The 21,074-nt window shown below is 37.0% G+C and overlaps 1 protein-coding gene across 3 annotated transcripts in view; it reads left to right on the top strand.

Moving 5' to 3' along the window:
• The window catches only part of PPEF1 (protein phosphatase with EF-hand domain 1), a 155,182-nt gene that overhangs the window by 60,701 nt on the left and 73,407 nt on the right, over positions 1-21,074 (top strand). For all 3 annotated transcript variants that reach the window (XM_040266542.1, XM_040266543.1, XM_040266541.1), the window contains 2 exons: positions 7,282-7,409; positions 10,395-10,455. In XM_040266542.1, coding sequence (XP_040122476.1) covers positions 7,282-7,409; positions 10,395-10,455 — 189 coding nt within the window. The remainder of the gene's footprint in view (positions 1-7,281; positions 7,410-10,394; positions 10,456-21,074) is intronic.

Here is a 21,074-nt window from a genome sequence, read left to right as displayed (position 1 = left end):
AGCAGCCGTAATCGAGATGTTGACAGTGAACTGGCCAAGAGAAGGCACTGTGTGCACCACCAGCAATTCCCAAATTGGCAACTGGGAACTGGGGAAAAGTCACAACCAGCAGACCCCCAAAATGAGGGCTGTGGATTGGCCTGGGTTTCCGAAAAGGGGTAATATATACGGACTCATTGGAAAAGACCCTGATGCTGGGAAAAATTGTAGGCAGGAGGAGAAGGGGACGACAGAGGATGAGATGGTTGGATGGTGTCTCAATGGACATGGGTTTGGGTGGATTCTGGCAATTGGTGATGGACAGGGAGGCCTGGCGTGCTGCGGTTCATGGGATTGCAAAGAGTTGGACACGACTGAGCAACTGAACTGAACTGAATATCCTAAAAGAGGCATATTCTCTTACATAACTATAATACTATATTACCCTGAAAAAATAAAATTAATAGAGTAATATTTTCTGACATATTTTATATTCAGGATTCCCCAGTCGTGCAGAAGTGCCTTTGTAGCTATGTTTTCTTTCCCTTTGGAAGAAGAGCCTTCCCTAGCCTTCTTGTTTTCTCCATTCACTCTGTTTTCTCGCCTGTTTTTCTGAGCTTGCCCCTGAAGGGTGCATTCACACTGCTGTCTCCTACGTTTTTATTTATCCCACCCCATGGAATATGACGTAGACAAGTTCTTGAATGACCTTGAAATCCCATGGAGCATTTTCAGTACTTATCTTGCTTGCCTTCCTGGCAATCCCTGGCCCTCCTGTACACTCCCATCTTAAAATACTCAGTGGCTCTTAGCTTCAGTGGCAGCCTCTTCTCCTGGTTTTCCTATTATGTTTGAACTATTTATGAGGGCTCCATTTTCTCCCAGCTTCTAAATATTGGGGCTCCTCTGGGTTTCTCTCGACTCTCTTACTTGGTCACTCTAATGTTCTTCTTGGGTGACTTTGCTCCTGTGGCTTTAATTATCATCAATATGTCAAAGCTGCTATATCTTTATTTTCAGCTCATATCATATACTATAAACTCTGGTTTGTTGGCCTCGACTGGGAATCATTTTAGACAAGTACGTTTCTTTGTAAAAGGAGACTACTGTCTCCATCTGAAATTATGATCCCTCTCAATAACAATTTTTAGTTACTCACTTTTTAACATGATAATGTGTTGGCCTTATGGTTTATGTAGGATTGACACTACAAACAGTTATTGCTTACATGAAACAGGCAAACAAAAAGCCAATCAACATTTTTGTTCTTTATACCACTTAAATTCATCTTCATCTTTTCCCTTTTTACTGCATAATTAATCCATCTCTGCTTTAGAGATGTCAAGTATTATGAGACTCTGACATTGACTCTTTAGATAGCCACTCTAGTACTTTAGAAGGTAGAAGGTAGTGCTGAAAGGATATGAAGTCCCACTTCTTTACTTTTTTTGGCCAAATTCCAGCCTTGACTAAATTCACCAAGAAGCCAGCCTTATAGTTGGATCCTCTTAATTACTAGAAAATCCTGTTACAGATACATATCAATTCAATTTAACAAAGGGCAGTACCTCAGCCCCAATTGCCAATTTTAGGTATACCTTGTTTTATTGCACTTTGCTTTATTGTGCTTTGCAGATATTGTATTTTTTACAAATTGAGGTTTGTAGCAATCCTATTGGCACCATTTTTCCAGCAGCATTTGTTCACTTCATGTCTCTCTTTGTCACATTTTGATAATTCTGACAGTATTTTCACCTTTTCCATTTTATTTTGGTTGTTAACAGTGATCTGTGATCAGTGATCCTTGATGTTACTATTGTAATTGTTTTGACGTTTTTTAGCAATAAAGCATTTTTTAAATTAAGGTATGTACATTTTTTTAAGACAATGCTATTGTACACTTAGTAGGATACTATATAGTATAAACATAACTTTTATATGCAGTGAGGAAAAAATTTATGTGACTCTCTCTATTGCATTATTTATTATATTGTGGTTGTCTGGAACCTAAATCTCCCCAAGGTATGCCTGTGTTTCCTATAATCAGCACACTTTTCTATATGATTATGGCTTTATACTACCTTATCTTTCTAGCAGCTGCAAAATTCAAAGATTTAATGCTAATTATATTTGATCTTGGGTGAATGAATGTGGCAGTATAACTTCAATTAGTAATTAATAACAAAGAAGACGTAAAACGAAATTGTAGTTAAGGTGTTTTAATTTTTTTTCTTGAGTGAGGATTAAAGGTCATTATTGAATTGTTAAGTACAACATACTTCTTACAAGAAAATATTTTAATTATTTAAAATAATGGTAAATCTTTTACATAGCTAAATTTATTATACAATAATTATTTTAAAAATTTGTATTTTCATGATAATGATTGTTTTAGAACAATCATTCTGCTGCTCCACTTCAGCTGCTCCCTCCCATTTCCTGGCTACCATGGCCACTTGGATCACCTCGACCTCTCTGTGATCTTTATGATCAAATGATCGTTATCCCATTCTCATCATCCCTCAATTTCCATCGAATGTTCTGGATTTCCTACCGTCTCTGTATCCGCACCCCTTCTTCACTTTCTTCCCCGTCCATTCCTCCCCATCTTCTGTTGGTTATCACTTGAACCAGTTGACAAATGTACACAGTAATCATGTTTTAGGCCATTTAAAGGAAGAGTAATAGGTGAATTGTTTGTTCCTAGACCAGTTGCTAGCAAACTTTGGCTATAGTTTCTTTTTTTTTCATTATTAAAATTATTTATTTATTTTAAAATGAAACAAAGATGAATATTTTTAATGATAAAAGGTACAACTCACAAGATAGACATCTATTTCTTCTGATTTTTGCTTTTGTCTAATGGTTTATGATGGCTATAGTTTCTCGATGGGAAAGCCAAGGATGTTAGTAATTGACTTGGATTTTTCTACACGGATAATTCAGATTTTTTTTTGTTTTTTTTGAGTAGCCTTTAGAATTTGTCTTTTGTACCCAGAAGGTTCTGATTTGAGTGTTCACATTTGCACATCCTATTTTATCCTTTAATGGTTATTTTCAGCTTTGCTATAGGCTTGGTACGGAGAAGGTGATGGCACCCCACTCCAGTACTCTTGCCTGGAAAATCCCATGGACGGAGGAGCCTGGTGGGCTGCAGTCCATGGGGTCACGAAGAGTCGGACACGACTGAGTGAGTTCCCTTTCACTTTTCACTTACATGCACTGGAGAAGGAAATGGCAACCCACTCCAGTGTTCTTGCCTGGAGAACCCCAGGGACGGGGGAGCCTGGTGGGCTGCCGTCTATGGGGTCACACAGAGTCAGACACGACTGAAGTGACTTAGCAGCAGCAGCATAGGCTTGGTAGGCTGCAGCTGGGGCACTACAGAAAGAAAAAAAAAAAAAAAGAGGAATGAATTAGAGTATTTTATAATTGGAAAGAATCTTAGAGATTATATAATTCCAAATTCTCATTGTTCATATGAGAAATTGAGGATAAAAGAGGTTAAGCGATTTGCCTGAGGTTACACAGTTTGCACCTGGTTGAGTTAGGACCAAAATGGAAATCTCCAGATTACAAATTCAGAACTTACTTTTACTATCCCATATGAATGGGTTGGTGGGTGGGCGAGTGTGTGAGTAATTAAAAAGTCAGAGAAATGACTTCTTTTTCTTCCCCTTCTCTGACTGGAAGGCCAGATGTTTCCAAGAATAATAAAACTATGATCTCTTTTGTCATTTGGAAAAGTGATAGTTGTGTTTAAAGCATCTGTCATTGTTTGAAGACTGGACCTCAGGCTTTCCTCTTATTTCTCTCTTGTTTAAGAAAAATGCTTTCCAGGGACAAGGATGCTGTATTGTGCGCTTGCTGGCAGGGATGCCAGAGTTTGTGGAGGAGCAAGCCTCATAGGGTCCCTGCCTTGCTTGCTGCTCAGGAAGCAGGCTTTGTGACCATCTCCTGTCTGCTGGGCGTGTATGCGCTTTGAGCTGGTTTTCAGATGAAGCTGGAAGTCTCACTGGGACAGCCATATACTCTAGCAGATGGCAGACACCTGTAAACAGAAGTGTCAGTGAAAACTGTGGTCCCGGAATTGAGCCATAGCCTATTCTCTCTGTGCTTTGGACAGCTGAGGCAGTAGGTGCTTTCCCTTCTTGTTTCGAGTCTTTTGCTTCTAGATGGTTCATTCTTTTTCCAGTTCATTTGAATTCATTTTAATCAGCTCTATCACACTCGTGTCTCTCTCCTGACTTAAAGTTACATTAAATATTCACTCGTCCTGTTGCCTCCTCAGGAGGCCTCTGCCAGCAGAATTTCAAAAGCAGAGTCTTTAAATGCCTTATCATTCTGAATATAAAACTTCTTATTTAAAGGATTGTCGAATAAACTCCTATTTAAAAAACCAAACCAAGCATAAGATTCACCAATTAGCATGAAGAGAAACACAAGACAGTAAGTTTTAACTGAATAGTAATTTCATTCATTCAGTCAGTCATTTAATAAATATTTATTGCACATTTACTATGTTCCAGGGATGGTTCCAGACCCAGGGGATATAGCAGCTAACCCTGTGGACCAAAATCCCAGCTGTAATGGAGATTACATTTTAGTGAAAGGAGACAGTAACAAATGAGTGAAACATATGCTCTATCAGATGGTGACACGTGCTGTGGAGAGAAAATAAAGGAGATAGGCAGTGGGGGGTTGGGTGCCATTTTCAAGGGGTAGTCAGGAAAGGCCTTACTTAGAAGGTGATGTTTGAGCCAAGACCATGGACTCTGAGGGAGTCTTGTGCATCCTGGTTTGCACGGCTCTTTTGGCTCTTAGTTTCTGAGATGGTAACCTGTTTGTTCACAGTAGTTTGTGAATTCGTAAATGAAATATTACATATAATTAGAAAGTCTGTGAGGGTACTAGAAGTTGCCAGCCTCTCTGAAGCTGAAGTTTCCTTATGTGTAACATAGAGATGATAATACTTGTGGGACTAAATGTCTTATAGTAGACTATTGAACTTATGGTGCTACTTTGCTCTACTGTTAGTTATAAAAATAACAATAAACTTGATTTTTTTTTTTGGTGTTGTTAATACTAAATAGACTTTAGTGGTCATTTTTTCTATGACATCACTAAGCAGATGAAGAGGCACTGAGAAGATCAATGGCTCTATGGAACTTAAGATCTTGGGCTATGGGGTCATTGAGACCTGGGTTTAATTCATTGCTGTCCATTTCCACTTACTGGCTCTGTGCCCTTAAGTAAGTCTCCCCAAGCTTCACAGAGTGGCAAGGACTGACTACAGAGATGAATCCCCTGCCTGGTCCTCGGTACGTGACTAGGAAATAACCCTGGAAGAGTTCTGTTATGCTTGGTGGACAGAGAGCCCCTGAGATGAGAGTTGGTTGAATATGACAATGACTGTCCCACAGAAGAGGCCTTTCAGGTGTGCCTGCGCTGCACAAAATAATATGGTGAGAATGCTTGAGTTTTCAGACATTGTATTATCAATTACTTGCTTTGTGATATTGAACGTCACTTGATTTCTTCTCCCTCTGGTTTTCCCCTGTAAAGGTAATGATACTTGACCTTATGCCTATTTCCTGGGGTTTTCTGGAAGCTGAATAATGAAATGACAGTCTCTGGAATCTGACAACCTTGGAGAAGTTCCCAGACAGATACCCTCAGATGACTAGTGTATACTCGTTGTACCACAGCAGTACTAAACCAAGAGGCTGGATCGCTGCTTTCTGAACTCAAATTGTTCTTGTTAGAGTCAACTCTTAATTCTTATGTGCTAACTGGGAAAAATTATAGCCCAAATAAAAGGAACCAGCTGGTGTTGATTACTTGTCACTCTAAAAGTTGAGAAAGGCATAAGAGACTATATTTTAAATCTCATTATCTCTCACCTGATTTCTTTCTTCAAAGCTGTGAAGCTGCAGGATGGTTCAGAGGCTCCCAGGCCCAGAAGAGAGCCAGTGTGCCTGAATAATCTATAAGCAAAACAATACTTGTCACTATAGTTGCCATTTATTTATCAAGTGTTTTACACTGGACATTGGACTAAACTGTTCACCTATGGTATCTCATTTCATCCTCATAGTAACTCTGTGTGGAGAAGGCAGTGGCACCCCACTCCAGTACTCTTGCCTGGCAAATCCCATGGATGGAGGAGCCTGGTGGGCTGCAGTCCATGGGGTCGCAAAGAGTCGGACATGACTGAGCGACTTCACTTTCTCTTTTCACTTTTATGCATTGGAGAAGGAAATGGCAACCCACTCCAGTGTTCTTGCCTGGAGAACCCCAGGGACGGGGGAGCCTGGTGGGCTGCTGTCTCTGGGGTCACACAGCATCAGACATGACTGAAGCGACTTAGCAGCAGCAGCAGTAACTCTGTGAAGGAGCGGGGTGTGTGTTCTTTTAACAGTTGAATCACAGGTGCAGAAGGTGGAGTGAATCATACTTCTCAGTATGTTGGACATTGTCATACTGGTCTGCACAAGACCGTTTCCTATGGTAGTTCACTAGCTTATTCCCCTTTAACCATGTACTCTATGCTCATTCATTTACCCACCCCTCACAAATAACCAATCTCTTATTTTTCATATCTTTTCCTTTCTGTATTTCTTATGAAATATACCTTGTGGTTTCATGTGTGTTGAAAATTTATATAAAATGATATGTTATATTCTGTCTCTCATTTCTAATAACTGTTCTGACAAAAGTACTATATTTTTAAGACCCCTCCACATTGTAAAATGTTGCTTCCAGTTGTGGCATAATACTCCATGGTATGCATCCACCACAGTCACATCTTCTCCTTCCTAGCAATGGACAGCCAGGCTGCATTGGTGTTAAACTCCCTATTGCCACCAACAAAGAATTATTGTATCCCTATATGTCTCCTTTATGACCTGTGTGAGAATTGCTTTGGGGTATATAGTGAAGGATGGAATTGCTACTTCATAGGGCATCCATAGACTTCATATGCCTAAGTAGTGCCAGAGAAGGAAAGTAAAGCTGTGAAAGCTCTAATAACTTTCCCCAAATCACATAGACAGTAATCAGCAGAGATAGGATTCAAAAATTTTACTCTGATGGCTGTGTCATCATTAGTCCTATTTGAGACTTGAGGACATTGTACAAAAGCATAAAGTTACATCTCATTGTCTGTAGTTTTTATGTTCTTAGAACCTAGGAATCCAGGTGGACTGATTTTTTTTTCTGAAGCACTTATCGTCCCTCAACCCCACCAATAGCTCTATAGTAACTGTTTTTCTTTGTCTTTCATATCCTGTGGGTCTGCAGCACTAAAAGCCGCATTGGTCATACAGAACTGGTACCGAGGTTACAGTGCCCGGTTGAAGACCAGACAACGCTATGCCCTCACCATCTTCCAGTCCATCGAATACGCTGATGAGCAAGGCCAGTTGCAGGTCTGTTTTGCAAGCTTGTCTCTTCTTTTGATAAAATGCTTCTCTTTACTCCTTTTATTGAAATCATGAAAGGTTGAGTCCATTTTAATAGCAGAGGAACCTTGGTGAAAGGCTTTTATAGAGAATATAATGACATTGTTTTGGAACTAGCTATTGAGAGAGTATGATTTGGAAACAGGATGGTGTTTTTCAGTTCTGAAGTTCATATTTTTAAGACAGCTACTAGGTGTCCAGTTAACTAATAAAAAAATGGTCTTATTCTTTTTTTCAATATGTGTCCTAATAGTAAAGTTGCTACTTCATGAAGTAAAAAATATTTTAAGGAGTTAAATAAATGGAAGAATTTCCTGGGGTCAAACAGGAAAATTCTAGAAGAAAATATAGATGGGTGGGGAAAGACTTTTTCAAGCTTGCAAAAGCAATATGTAAATCCAGCTTTAACAATAAAAAGATCTCAGAAAGATCTACAATATATTTGTTAATGAAAAATCAACTTGTGGAACAATATGAATTTTATCCCATATATGTGAAAGAAAATGCAACATACAATAAAAGTTTGGAAAATGATATACAGTAAAGTATTTACTATGTCCATTTCTGGGAAGAAGCGTGGTAGTGGTAGGTGGGAGGGGGCTTCTCATTTTTATTCTGTATCATTTGTATTTTTCAACAATCGTATCTTTATAAATGTATCACACAATATAATTTAAGTAAAATGTTATATAAAAATAATAAATATAATTTAAAAAATTGAGATTTCAAAAAGAATTAAAGAAATTGCTGGATTTATTCTTAGTAGCTATAAAAATTATATACTATGATTTAGTCAGATAGTCCCTTAGCAGTTCACAGCACTGACTGTCCTTTTAAGCACTGTAGAATATAGTGACGGAGATTAAGAGAGAGTGAGCTCTTAAATTGATATGCTTTATAATGTTCCAGTGTTAGTACATTCTTTAAATATTGAGTCTTTTTAAATAACATGTTCCAGTGTTAGTACATTCTTTAAATATTGAGTCTTTTTTAATAAGTTTATTGGGGTATAATTCACCCATTTAAAGCAGACAATTCAGTGGCCTTTAGTTTATTCACAAAGTTGTGTAATCATCACCACACTATAGTTTAGAACACTTTCATCAACACCCCTTTCGACAACAAAAAAAATACCTCTACACTTATTAGCACTCACTCCCCATTCCTGCCCTCTGTGGTCCCTGGCAACTGCTAATCCGTTTTTTGTCTTTCTGGATATGCTTTTTGTGGCCATTTCAAATAAATAGAGTCACATAGCATGCGATTCTTTGTGACTGCCTTCTTTCACCGAGTATAATGCCTTCAAGGTTCATCCCTGTTATAGCATGTGGCAGTACTTCATTCTTCTTTATTGCTGAACGTTATTCTGTTGTATAGATCTAGGACATTTTGTTTATCCTTTCCTCAGTGAATACATCATTTGGGTTGCTTCTACTTTTTTTGTCTATTATGAATAATGCTGCTATGAATATTTGTGTGCAAGTTTTTCTGTGAACATATTTTTTTTTCAGTTCTCTTAGATATATACCTAGGAGTGGAATTCCTGGGTCATTGAGTAAGTCTGTGTTTAACTTTTTGAGTAATTACTAAACTGTTTTTCAAAGCAGCTGCACCATTTTACATTCCCACTAGCAGTGTATGAGGGCTTTAATTTTGCCACATCTGTGTCAACATTTGTTATTATTTATTTTTTTGATGATAGTCATCCTAGTATATGTGAAGTGATGTCTTGTGATTTCTATTGACTCTGTTTATTTATTTATTTATTATTTATTTAATTATTTTTTAAACTTTTTATTTTCTATTGACTCTTAATTGACAAATCCATCAACAGCTTTATTTATTTATTTATTTATTTTTTTAATTTTTAATTTTTACTTTACAATTCTGTATTGGTTTTGGCATAGATTGACATGAATCCACCACAGGTGTACATGCGTTAACAGCTTTAAAATCATACATTTTGGTATTTGTACGAAAGGTTTTCCTTCCCAGATCTACTCCTAGATTGATAAGGTTCCTTAGTGTTCACTCTTCATAGGAGATGAGGCTTGGAAGTTATTTGTGCTGTATACTTGCAGGTCTTTGCAGATAATTTGTAGTCACAGAGGCAGTATTTTGGTGATGGTTGGAATGCTGGTAGATTTCCGTCTTTCCTTCCTCCCTCCTTCCCTTCCTTCCTTTCCCAAATATGTTTGACATTTAAGAATATCTCTTACTCTCACCATAAAAAGGAATAGAAGAACATAATGAAAAAATATCTAGTAGCTGTCTTAGATTGATTTCATTTTTTATTTTTTAATATAAATTTATTTATTTTAATTGGAGGTTAATTACTTTACAATATTATATTGGTTTTGCCATACATCAGCATGAATCCACCACAGGTATACATGTGTTCCCCATCTTGAACCCCCCTCCCTCCTCCCTCCCCGTACCATCCCTCTGGGGATTGGTTTCTTAGAATCAGAGTCTGAGATAGGGCTTCTTGTACAGGTGACTTCCTGAGAGGGTATTCACAGGAAAAACCTATAAGGGAGCGTGGAAAGCAAGATAGGATGGGGGGGAAAGCTAAGCAAAAATATGGTTTCTGGAAAAATCTGACCTCAGCCTGATCCTATTGGGAGATCTGAAGTGTGAAATGTGTCAGATTGTCCTACCAGTGGCAACAGAGGCGGTGGTCTGGGCTGTGATACCCTTGCTTCAGTTAGTCATTTGCTATGGGCAGTCCCCCAGGAGGGGAATATCTGATATTCTAAGCGACTCTGCAGGGGTAGTACTGCCCATTGGCCAAGGAAAGTCCTGGGGAGGAGGAGGGCTGGTGAAGTAGCATCTATGGCAGCTTGGAGATGAGAACCTCAGAGAAGTTAAGGGGACTCGCATAGAACACCAATTAGCCACAGTACCTGTTTGGGGTTCATTAATTGATAGGTGTATTTTTATTTTGTACAGCTCTCAAACTTCTTCTCCTTCATGTTGGAAAACTATACACATGTGCAGGAGAAAGAGCCAGGTAAGTAGAAAGTCTAGTCTTTTGAAAAGCAGTCATTAAATATTGAATTGTCTCATCAAGGAATGTGAACTCTTGAAAATGGGAGAGCACTAAGAAATTAAAAAGATATTGTCTATGTGACACCAAACTGGTAAAATCAGTTCAACTGGCTTTTTCCATCCCTGATTGGTGTCAACTAAATTGACCATTTAGTTTTTTTATTAAAAAAAAAAAACAAAGAATTAGATTTCATTCTACATTAGTGTGTTGAGTATCTTCTCTGAACCACAACCTACTGATGTACAGTAGTAACTTAGTAAAGAAGATCTTATTTTTTATCCACAGAACTTTTGTGCTGAGAGATCAAAATATCTTGAATATTTCATGAAACAGATCTGAGGGGGTATGGAAGATTAAACACAGTGGGCACCATCATGTCTCTGTTCTCTCCATATCTGTCATTTATTTAGTCCTTCTGGAATGATGACTAAATAAATCATTTCAGATATAGACAATAGACGTGTGATTCAAAATAATTTTAAAATTATAGTTATTCACAAGTCATGTATTCCTCTTGCAAATTAATCTGCCTGTTGTTATTGTCAAGGTAGACACTTGACTTAGAAACCTATTCTTTAATTTGGACCAGCCATTTTTTGCTCTAGTTAAAAATGTGTATGACATCTAAGAGCATCTTTTAATCTATCGGGCGCCCTTCAAAGTGGCAAAAGAATGGTGTTTTAATGGTATGCTCTGAGCTAAGTACATATGTGTGAAACTAATTGAAGCATTTAATAATCTGTAGAAGGTTTCTGAATGGTAGAATAGCCAAACTGGAGGAGTGGGGAGTGGGTGGAAGTGGGCATTTTGCCATTTTTTTTTTTCTTTTAGATAATTACAATTTGAGGATGGTTTTTTGTGCTTCATGTTCTTTGGCAAAAACATTTCTGAGAGGAAATATAATAATGATGAAATGAAATAGCCCTCTTTCTGCTAATGACCTAATATTTTAATCTGGACTATGGAGATTCATAACTACAGATGGCTGGGTTCCAGTCCAAAGATATTTACTCAGGCTCTGTATTTTTAAAAATCTGCTTTTAAAAAAATTCTGTAAGTGATTTAAAAGTATTTTTAAAATTTTATCAGAGAAGGGGACAGCGGTTTATAATCTTATGTAAACTTCTCTGGAAGAAAAGCATATACATTACAGAAAAGTACACAAATGATAAATATATAGCTTAATAAATTTTCTCAGAGTAAACTCAGCCTTGTAGCATGCCCCCAGGACAAGAAGTAGAGAATCACCATAACCACGGAAACCCCTTCCCGTCTTCCTATACTCACCACCCAGTTCCTGCACCCCGTCACTACTTTTCTGCCTCGTAGGTTAGCTTTGCTTGTTTTTGAACTTCTCTATATAAATGAAAGCATATAGTTTTGCTTCTTTTACTCGACTTTGTATTTGTGAGAGTCATCCATCTGGTCATTCTTACTGCTGAATAATAATTAGTTTTATGAATATACCAAAATTTATCCATTCTACTGTTTATAGACATTTGAGTTTTCAGTTTTGATAATTTAAATGGTACTACTATGCACATTCTTGTACCTGTCCTTTTTAGTGAACACATGTATTATTTTCTTTTGCTGTATATTCATTTTCAGTTATCTATTGCTGTATAACAACCCCCCCCCCCACAAATTTAGTGCTTAAAAACAACAGCCATTTTTTTGCTTGTGATTCTGTGGGTTAGGCATTTGAACAGGGCTCAGTGGGGATGGCTTGTGTGTTGTCTGTGATCAGTTGGGCTCACTCAGCATAGCTGGGTTGGGGAGGGAGGTCCAAATGTTTTAGTCACATGTGTAGAAGTTTGATGTTAGGTATGAACTTGGATATCTCACTTTTCCTCATGCAGCCTCTGTCCAACAGTATTTCCTGGACTTCTTTGACATGGCCTCTGGATCCCAGGAGGGCAAAGGGAGAAGCAGCAAGGCCTCTTTGGGCCTCTGCTCACACAAAATCAGTTCTGCCATATCCTCTTAGTTAAAACAAGCCACAGGACTAGGTGCAGATTCAAAGGGGTTAGGAAAGATCCATCTCTTTTCTTTTTTTTTTTTTTAAGTTTAAAAATAACCTTAAGATCCATCTCTTGAAGGAGCAGTAGCAGCAGCATTCTATTGTGAAGGAATATGAATATAAGGAGGAATGATTTGTTGAGGACTCTTATTTATAAAGATGTACCACAACCCAGGAAAGGAGATTTGCAGTTACAGGGCATACATATGTTCAGCCTTATTCGGTACTGATAAACAGTTTTACAAAATTGTTACAAGTTATACTGCCAACAGTGTATGAGAGTTCTAGTAGTTCAGTGTCTTCATCAACACTTGAAGTTATCACTCCTTTTCATGTTAGCCATTCTGGTGGGTATGTAGTGATACCACATTTCTGCTTTAATTGGCATTTCCCTGGTGAGCAGAGAAGTTGCTCACCTGTTTGAATGTTTAGCAGTCATGTGGACATCTGGTTTGTCAAAATGCTGCTTCAGGTCTTTTTATCGATTTTTCTTTTGGATTATCTGCCTTTTTCTTACCAATTTGTAGCAGTTCTGTAAGTATTCCAAATATGAGACTGTGAATCTTTGTTAGATAAATTTATTGAAAATATTGGTCCTCATCTTTGGGTTTTATCCATCCCCTTAGTCTTTAATCTTTAAGTGGTGTCTTCTGATGAGTACACATTCTTGATTTTAATGTAGAGCAATTTTTTTTCTTTTATGGTTAATGCTTTCTCTATCTTGCTTAAGAAACCTTTGCCTAATATGAGTGTGTGTGTATGCTCATTTGTGCAAAAATACAGAAGAAACCTACAGGATAAATCAGAAATGAAAGGCAATATTTATCTACAGGGAATGAGGGAATGGAGGGATGAGTGGGAGCAGGGTAGAAAGAACAGGTAGACTGAGGATTAGGTAGGAGGGATGAGAGAAGAGTGACACATCTCTGAGAATACTTTTTTTGTAGTTCTGATTCTTAGAACCATAATAATATTTCACATCCCTAAAAAAATAATTATTTAAAAACAGGAAGAAAGAATGTGATTCCCAAATGAGTACACACTGTGACAAGTGAACTTAATCGTATTCAGTTCAGTCGCTCAGTCGTGTCCAACTCTTTGCGACCCCATGAACTGCAGCACGCCAGGCCTCTCTGTCCATCACCAACTCCCGGAGTTCATCCAAACCCATGTCCATCAAGTTGGTGATGCCATCCAACCATCTCATCCTCTATGGTCCCCTTCTATCACCTGAAGGAGGTGGGGAAGAAACAAAATAACCAAAGTGACATCATTGAAAAATAGTGTCTTAACCATAAAATGCCTTGATGAGGTTTCATTTTTTATTTATCCTGAGTGGGGTTTACTGAGCTTCTGTTCTATCGAAGTTGATATTTTTGTCAGGTTTAGGAAATTTTCATCCATTAATTATTTACAGTATCTTTCTTTTCAAGTCTAAATATCTTTCTTTATGACTCCTGGTTTTAACTTAGAAGGCCCTAAAATATTTAAAATGTGGATGACTATGCCTATTTTTCTAGTTTTTTATGATTTGAATTTAAAAATGTTAGCATTTCATAAATTTTGAATTTTTGACAAACTAACAAGGAAATTTTGATGCCTAGTAGTTGAGAATAATTAAAAAACACAACTGCAAAGAAAATGTCCAAGTAGTTTTTACCTAATTTTTCCCACATTTATTTCATAATGTATCTTTTCATTGTAATTTGTGGTACCTCTTTTATAGTGTTCAATATATTCATTTAAAAATGTGTAATAGGATATATTTCTGAGTTGTCTGTTATCTTATACATCTCTCTGTTATATAGTCCTAGAATCATACTAATTTAGTTATTATATATATCAGAAAAAGAGATTTACAGATTATTGCTATATGTTAATTTCACTTAAAATTTTTTTTCCAGCTTTATTAAAATATAATTAACACATAATCTTATATACATTTGAGGTGTAAAGTATGATGATTTAATATATGCATATATTGCAAAATGATTACCGCAGTGTTAGTTATTTAATGATACATGCATCAAAGACAGTTACAATTTTGTGTGTGTGGTGAGAACTTTTAAAATACACTCTCTTGGGGCTGGTGCACTGGGATGACCCAGAGAGATGATATGGGGAAGGTGGTGGGAGGTGGGTTCAGGGTTGGAAACTCATGTACACCTGTGGTGGATTCATGTCAATGTATGGCAAAACCAATACAGTATTGTAAAGTAAAAAAATAAAATTAAAAAATGAATAAAAAAATAAAAATATTCTATGATAAACCATAATAGAAAAGAATATGTATATGTGTATTTTATTCATTATTCTATGATAAACCATAACAGAAAAGAAAAAAATAAAATACATTCTCTTAGCACATTTTAATATAGAGTAGAATATTGTTGACTAGAGTCACCATGCTGTACATTATTGTAGGTTGCTTTCTGTTGGCCCTTTTTTGTGGGAATGCCCCAAATGTACCTAGGCCTGTTTGGCGGAAGTGCTGTGACCCCTAAGCAGGATATATTTAGGGACCACAAGTTCACTTTCACATTTCCAGATACGAGGGCCAGATTAATGGTTTTAACTTTGAGCCACAGAGTACCCTGAGATATTCTAAGTGTTCCAGAGGTGAGAGGTGATCTGCATGTCCTACTGCTTGCTCAAAACTAATCCACAGGACTTGATGGGGAGACTACACGTCGATTCCCCAGGTTACTTTTTCCCATCAGCCTCCTCCCACAGGTAGAAAGCCTATACGTATTAATAGCAGTGGTTTAAACAGAGGCTGGTGGAAGTGGGGAGTGGGATGGAGTGAGTGGAAGTGTTATTTTGACTTCTCTTTCTGCTTCCCAGATCAAAATGTCCTATCAAGCCAGGTATTTTATATTTTTTGTTGCTGTCATGAATAAGATATTTTCCCCACTATCTCACCCCAATGATTATTAGTAGTAGTTAATTAAGCTTTTGGTTTCTGTTTATTTTATACTGTATTACTATTTACAGTAACATTAAAGAATAATTTTTATTATTACTGATATTTAGTAAATACCATGTGCCATGTCTTCAAGTGCTTCAGATATATCATTTCATTTAGTTTTCATGACACACCAGTGGAATTAATATTATTATCATCCATCTTTAGAATACTAAGTCTTATAAAGGTAGTCTCACAAAGTTACTCATCAGTGGTGGAACTGTGGTTCAAACCAGTGAGATTAACCTCTGTATTATTTTAATTCTCCTGTCAATTCTGAAAGTTTTTCAGTTGATTTCCTTGAGTTTAGGTATTGAATCACACAGTCACAAGTAACTTTATTTTTGTATCTTTCTTTCCAATAGTCACTGCTCTTATTTTTGCTTCATGGTTTATTATATTTGCTGGAGATAGCAAAACAATGTTAAAATGAAACAGTGAAAGTGGGCATTTAAAAAAATATATATTAAGGAGGTAGCCTTCCATTCCTAGTTGTCTGAGTTTTTTTTAATTTTTTTTATTTTTATTTATTTATTTTTTTGAAAGGTAGATGATTTTGTTTTATTTTTATTTTTATTTTTTTAAATTTATTTATTTATTTTTAATTTTTACTTTACAATTCTGTATTGGTTTTGGCATAGATTGACATGAATCCACCACAGGTGTACATGCGTTCCCAAACATGAGCCCCCCTCCCACCCCCCTCCCCACAACATCTCTCTGGGTCATCCCCGCGCGTCAGCCCCAAGCGTGTCATATCCTGCATCAGACATAGACTGGCATTTCGATTCTTACATGATATTATACATGTTTCAATGCCATTCTCCCAAATCATCACACCCTCTCCCTCTCCCTCTGAGTCCAAAAGTCCGCTATACACATCTGTGTCTTTTTTGCTGTCCTGCACACAGGGTCATCATTGCCATCTTCCTAAATTCCATATATATGTGTTAGTATACTGTATTGGTGTTTTTCTTTCTGGCTCACTTCACTCTGTATAATCGGCTCCAGTTTCATCCATCTCAGCAGAACTGATTCAAATGTATTCTTTTTAATGGCTGAGTAATATTCCATTGTGTATATGTACCACAGCTTTCTTATCCATTCATCTACTGATGGACATCTAGGTTGTTTCCATGTCCTGGCTATTATAAACAGTGCTGCAATGAACATTGGGGTACATGTGTCTCTTTCAATTCTGGTTTCCTCTGTGTGTATGCCCAACAGTGGGATTGCTGGGTCATAAGGCAGTTCTATTTGCAATTTTTTAAGGAATCTCCACACTGTTCTCCATAGTGGCTGTACTAGTTTGCATTCCCACCAACAGTGTAGGAGGGTTCCCTTCTCTCCACATCCTCTCCAGCATTTATTGCTTGCAGATTTTTGGATCGCAGACATTCTGACTGGTGTGAAGTGGTACCTCATTGTGGTTTTGATTTGCATTTCTCTAATAATGAGTGATGTTGAGCATCTTTTCATGTGTTTGTTGGCCATCCGTATGTCTTCTTTGGAGAAATGTCTATTTAGTTCTTTGGCCCATTTTTTGATTGGGTCGTTTATTTTTCTGGAGTTGAGCTGCAGGAGTTGCTTGTATATTTTTGAGATTAGTTGTTTGTCAGTTGCTTCATTTGCTATTATTTTCTCCCATTCGGAAGGCTGTCTTTTCACTTTGCTTATGTTTTCCTTTGTTGTGCAGAAGCTTTTAATTTTAATTAGATCCCATTTGTTTATTTTTGCTTTTATTTCCAGAATTCTGGGAGGTGGATCATAGAGGATCCTGCTGTGGTTTATGTCGGAGAGTGTTTTGCCTATGTTCTCCTCTAAGAGTTTTATAGTTCCTGGTCTTACATTTAGATCTTTAATCCATTTTGAGTTTATCTTTGTGTGCGGTGTTAGAAAGTGATCTAGTTTCATTCTTTTACAAGTGGTTGACCAGTTTTCCCAGCACCACTTGTTAAAGAGATTGTCTTTACTCCATTGTATATTCTTGCCTCCTCTGTCAAAGATAAGGTGTCCATATGTATGTGGATTTATCTCTGGGCTTTCTATTTTGTTCCATTGATCTATATGTCTGTCTTTGTGCCAATACCATACTGTCTTGATGACTGTGGCTTTGTAGTAGAGCCTGAAGTCAGGCAAATTGATTCCTCCAGTTCCATTCTTCTTTCTCAAGATTGCTTTGGCTATTCGTGGTTTTTTGTATTTCCATACAAATCTTGAAATTATTTGTTCTAGTTCTGCGAAAAATATTGCCGGTATCTTGATAGGGATTGCATTGAATTTGTAAATTGCTTTGGGTAATATACTCATTTTCACTATATTGATTCTTCCGATCCATGAGCATGGTATATTTCTCCATCTATTAGTGTCCTCTTTGATTTCTTTCATCAGTGTTTTATAGTTTTCTGTATATAGGTCTTTAGTTTCTTTAGGTAGATATATTCCTAAGTATTTTATTCTTTTTGTTGCGATGGTGAATGGAATTGTTTCCTTAATTTCTTCTTCTACTTTCTCATTATTAGTGTATAGGAATGCAAGGGATTTCTGTGTGTTGATTTTATATCCTGCAACTTTACTATATTCATTAATTAGCTCTAGTAATTTTCTGGTAGAGTCTTTAGTGTTTTCTATGTAGAGGATCATGTCATCTGCAAACAGTGAGAGTTTTACTTCTTCTTTTCCAATTTGGATTCCTTTTCTTTCTTTTTCTGCTCTGATTGCTGTGGCTAAAACTTCCAGAACTATGTTGAATAGTAGTGGTGAAAGTGGACACCCTTGTCTTGTTCCTGACTTAAGGGGAAATGCTTTCAATTTTTCACCATTGAGGATAATGTTTGCTGTGGGTTTGTCATATATAGCTTTTATTATATTGAGGTATGTTCCTTCTATTCCTGCTTTCTGGAGAGTTTTTATCATAAATGGATGTTGAATTTTGTCAAAGGCCTTCTCTGCATCTATTGAGATAATCATATGGTTTTTATTTTTCAATTTGTTAATGTGGTGAATTACATTGATTGATTTGCGGATGTTGAAGAATCCTTGCATCCCTGGGATAAAGCCTACAGCCCAGATTACTATACCCAGCAAGGATCTCATTCAAATACAAAGGAGAAATCAAAAGCTTTACAGACAAGCAAAAGCTGAGAGAATTCAGCACCACCAAACCAGCTCTCCAACAAATTCTAAAGGATACTCTCTAGACAGGAAACACAAAAAGGGAGTATAAACCCGAACCCAAAATAATAAAACAAATGGCAACGGGATCATACTTATCAATAATTACCTTAAACGTAAATGGATTGAATGCCCCAACCAAAAGGCAAAGACTGGCCGATTGGATACAAAAACAAGAACCCTCTATATGCTGCTTACAAGAGACCCACCTCAAAACAAGGGACACATACAGACTGAAAGTGAAGGGTTGGAAAAAGATATTCCATGCAAATAGAGACCAAAAGAAAGCAGGAGTGGCAATACTCATATCCGATAAAATAGACTTTAAAACAAAGGCGGTGAAAAGAGACAAAGAAGGCCACTACATAATGATCAAAGGATCAATCCAAGAAGAAGATATAACAATTATAAATATATCTGCACCCAATATAGGAGCACCGCAATATGTAGGACAAATGCTAACAAGTATGAAAGAGGAAATTAACAACAACACAATAATAGTGGGAGACTTTAATACCCCACTCACACATATGGACAGATCAACTAAACAGAAAATTAATAAAGAAACGCAAACTTTAAATGATACATTAGACCAGTTAGACCTAATTGATATCTATAGGACATTTCACCCCAAAGCAATGAATTTCACCTTTTTCTCAAGTGCTCATGGAACCTTCTCAAGGATAGATCACATCCTGGGCCATAAATATAACCTTGATAAATTCAAAAAAATCGAAATCATTCCAAGCATCTTTTCTGACCATAATGCACTAAGATTAGATCTCAATTACAGGAGGAAACCTATTAAAAATTCCAACATATGGAGGCTGAACAACACGCTTCTGAATAACCAACAAATCACAGAAGAAATCAAAAAAGAAATCAAAATATGCATAGAAACTAATGAAAATGAAAACACAACAACCCAAAACCTGTGGGACACTATAAAAGCAGTGCTAAGAGGAAAGTTCATAGCAATACAGGCATACCTCAAGAAACAAGAAAAAAGTCAAATAAATAACCTAACTCTACACCTAAAGCAACTAGAAAAGGAAGAATTAGAGAACCCCAGAGTTAGCAGAAGGAAAGAAATCTTAAAAATTAGGGCAGAAATAAATGCAAAAGAAACAAAAGAGACCATAGCAAAAATCAACAAAGCCAAAAGCTGGTTCTTTGAAAGGATAAATAAAATTGACAGACCATTAGCCAGACTCATCAAGAAGCAAAGAGAGAAAAATCAAATCAATAAAATTAGAAATGAAAATGGAGAGATCACAACAGACAACACAGAAATACAAAGGATCATAAGAGACTACTATCAGCAATTATATGCCAATAAAATGGACAACCTGGAAGAAATGGACAAATTCTTAGAAAAATACAATTTTCCAAAACTAAACCAGGAAGAAATAGACAATCTTAACAGACCCATCACAAACACGGAAATTGAAACTGTAATCAGAAATCTTCCAGCAAACAAAAGCCCAGGTCCAGACGGCTTCACAGCTGAATTCTACCAAAAATTTCGAGAAGAGTTAACACCTATCCTACTCAAACTCTTCCAGAAAATCGCAGAGGAAGGGAAACTTCCAAACTCATTCTATGAGGCCACCATCACCCTAATACCAAAACCTGACAAAGATACTACAAAAAAGGAAAACTACAGGCCAATATCACTGATGAACATAGATGCAAAAATCCTCAACAAAATTCTAGCAATCAGAATCCAACAACACATTAAAAAGATCATACACCATGAGTTTTTTTTTAAAAATCAAGAACATTATATATTTTTGAGATTAGTTGTTTGTCAGTTGCTTCATTTGCTGTTATTTTCTCCCATTCTGAAGGCTGTCTTTTCACCTTGCTTATAGTTTCCTTTGTTGTGCAGAAGCTTTTAATTTTAATTAGGTCCCATTTGTTTATTTTTGCTTTTATTTCCAATATTCTGGGAGGTGGGTCACTCCTGCAGCTCAATTCCAGAAAAATAAATGACCCAATCAAAAAATGGGCCAAAGAACTAAATAGACATTTCTCCAAAGAACACATACAGATGGCTAACAAACACATAAGATGCTCAACATCACTCACTATCAGAGAAATGCAAATCAAAACCACAATGAGGTACCATTTCACGCCAGTCAGAATGGCTGAGATCCCAACGTCTACAAGCAATAAATGCTGGAGAGGGTGTGGAGAAAAGGGAACCCTCTTACACGGTTGGTGGGAACGCAAACTAGTACAGCCAGTATGGAGAATAGTGTGGCGGTTCCTTAAAAACCTGGAAATAGAACTGCCCTATGACCCAGCAATCCCACTGCTGGGCATACACACTGAGGAAACCAGAATTGAAAGAGACACGTGTACCCCAATGTTCATCGCAGCACTGTTTATAATAGCCAGGACATGGAAGCAACCTAG

Source organism: Oryx dammah, unplaced genomic scaffold (genome assembly GCF_014754425.2).
Source record: "Oryx dammah isolate SB20612 unplaced genomic scaffold, SCBI_Odam_1.1 HiC_scaffold_23, whole genome shotgun sequence".
Taxonomy (NCBI): domain Eukaryota; kingdom Metazoa; phylum Chordata; class Mammalia; order Artiodactyla; family Bovidae; genus Oryx; species Oryx dammah.
Note: the sequence above shows the minus strand (reverse complement) of the source record. Positions and strands in the feature narration are given on the sequence as shown.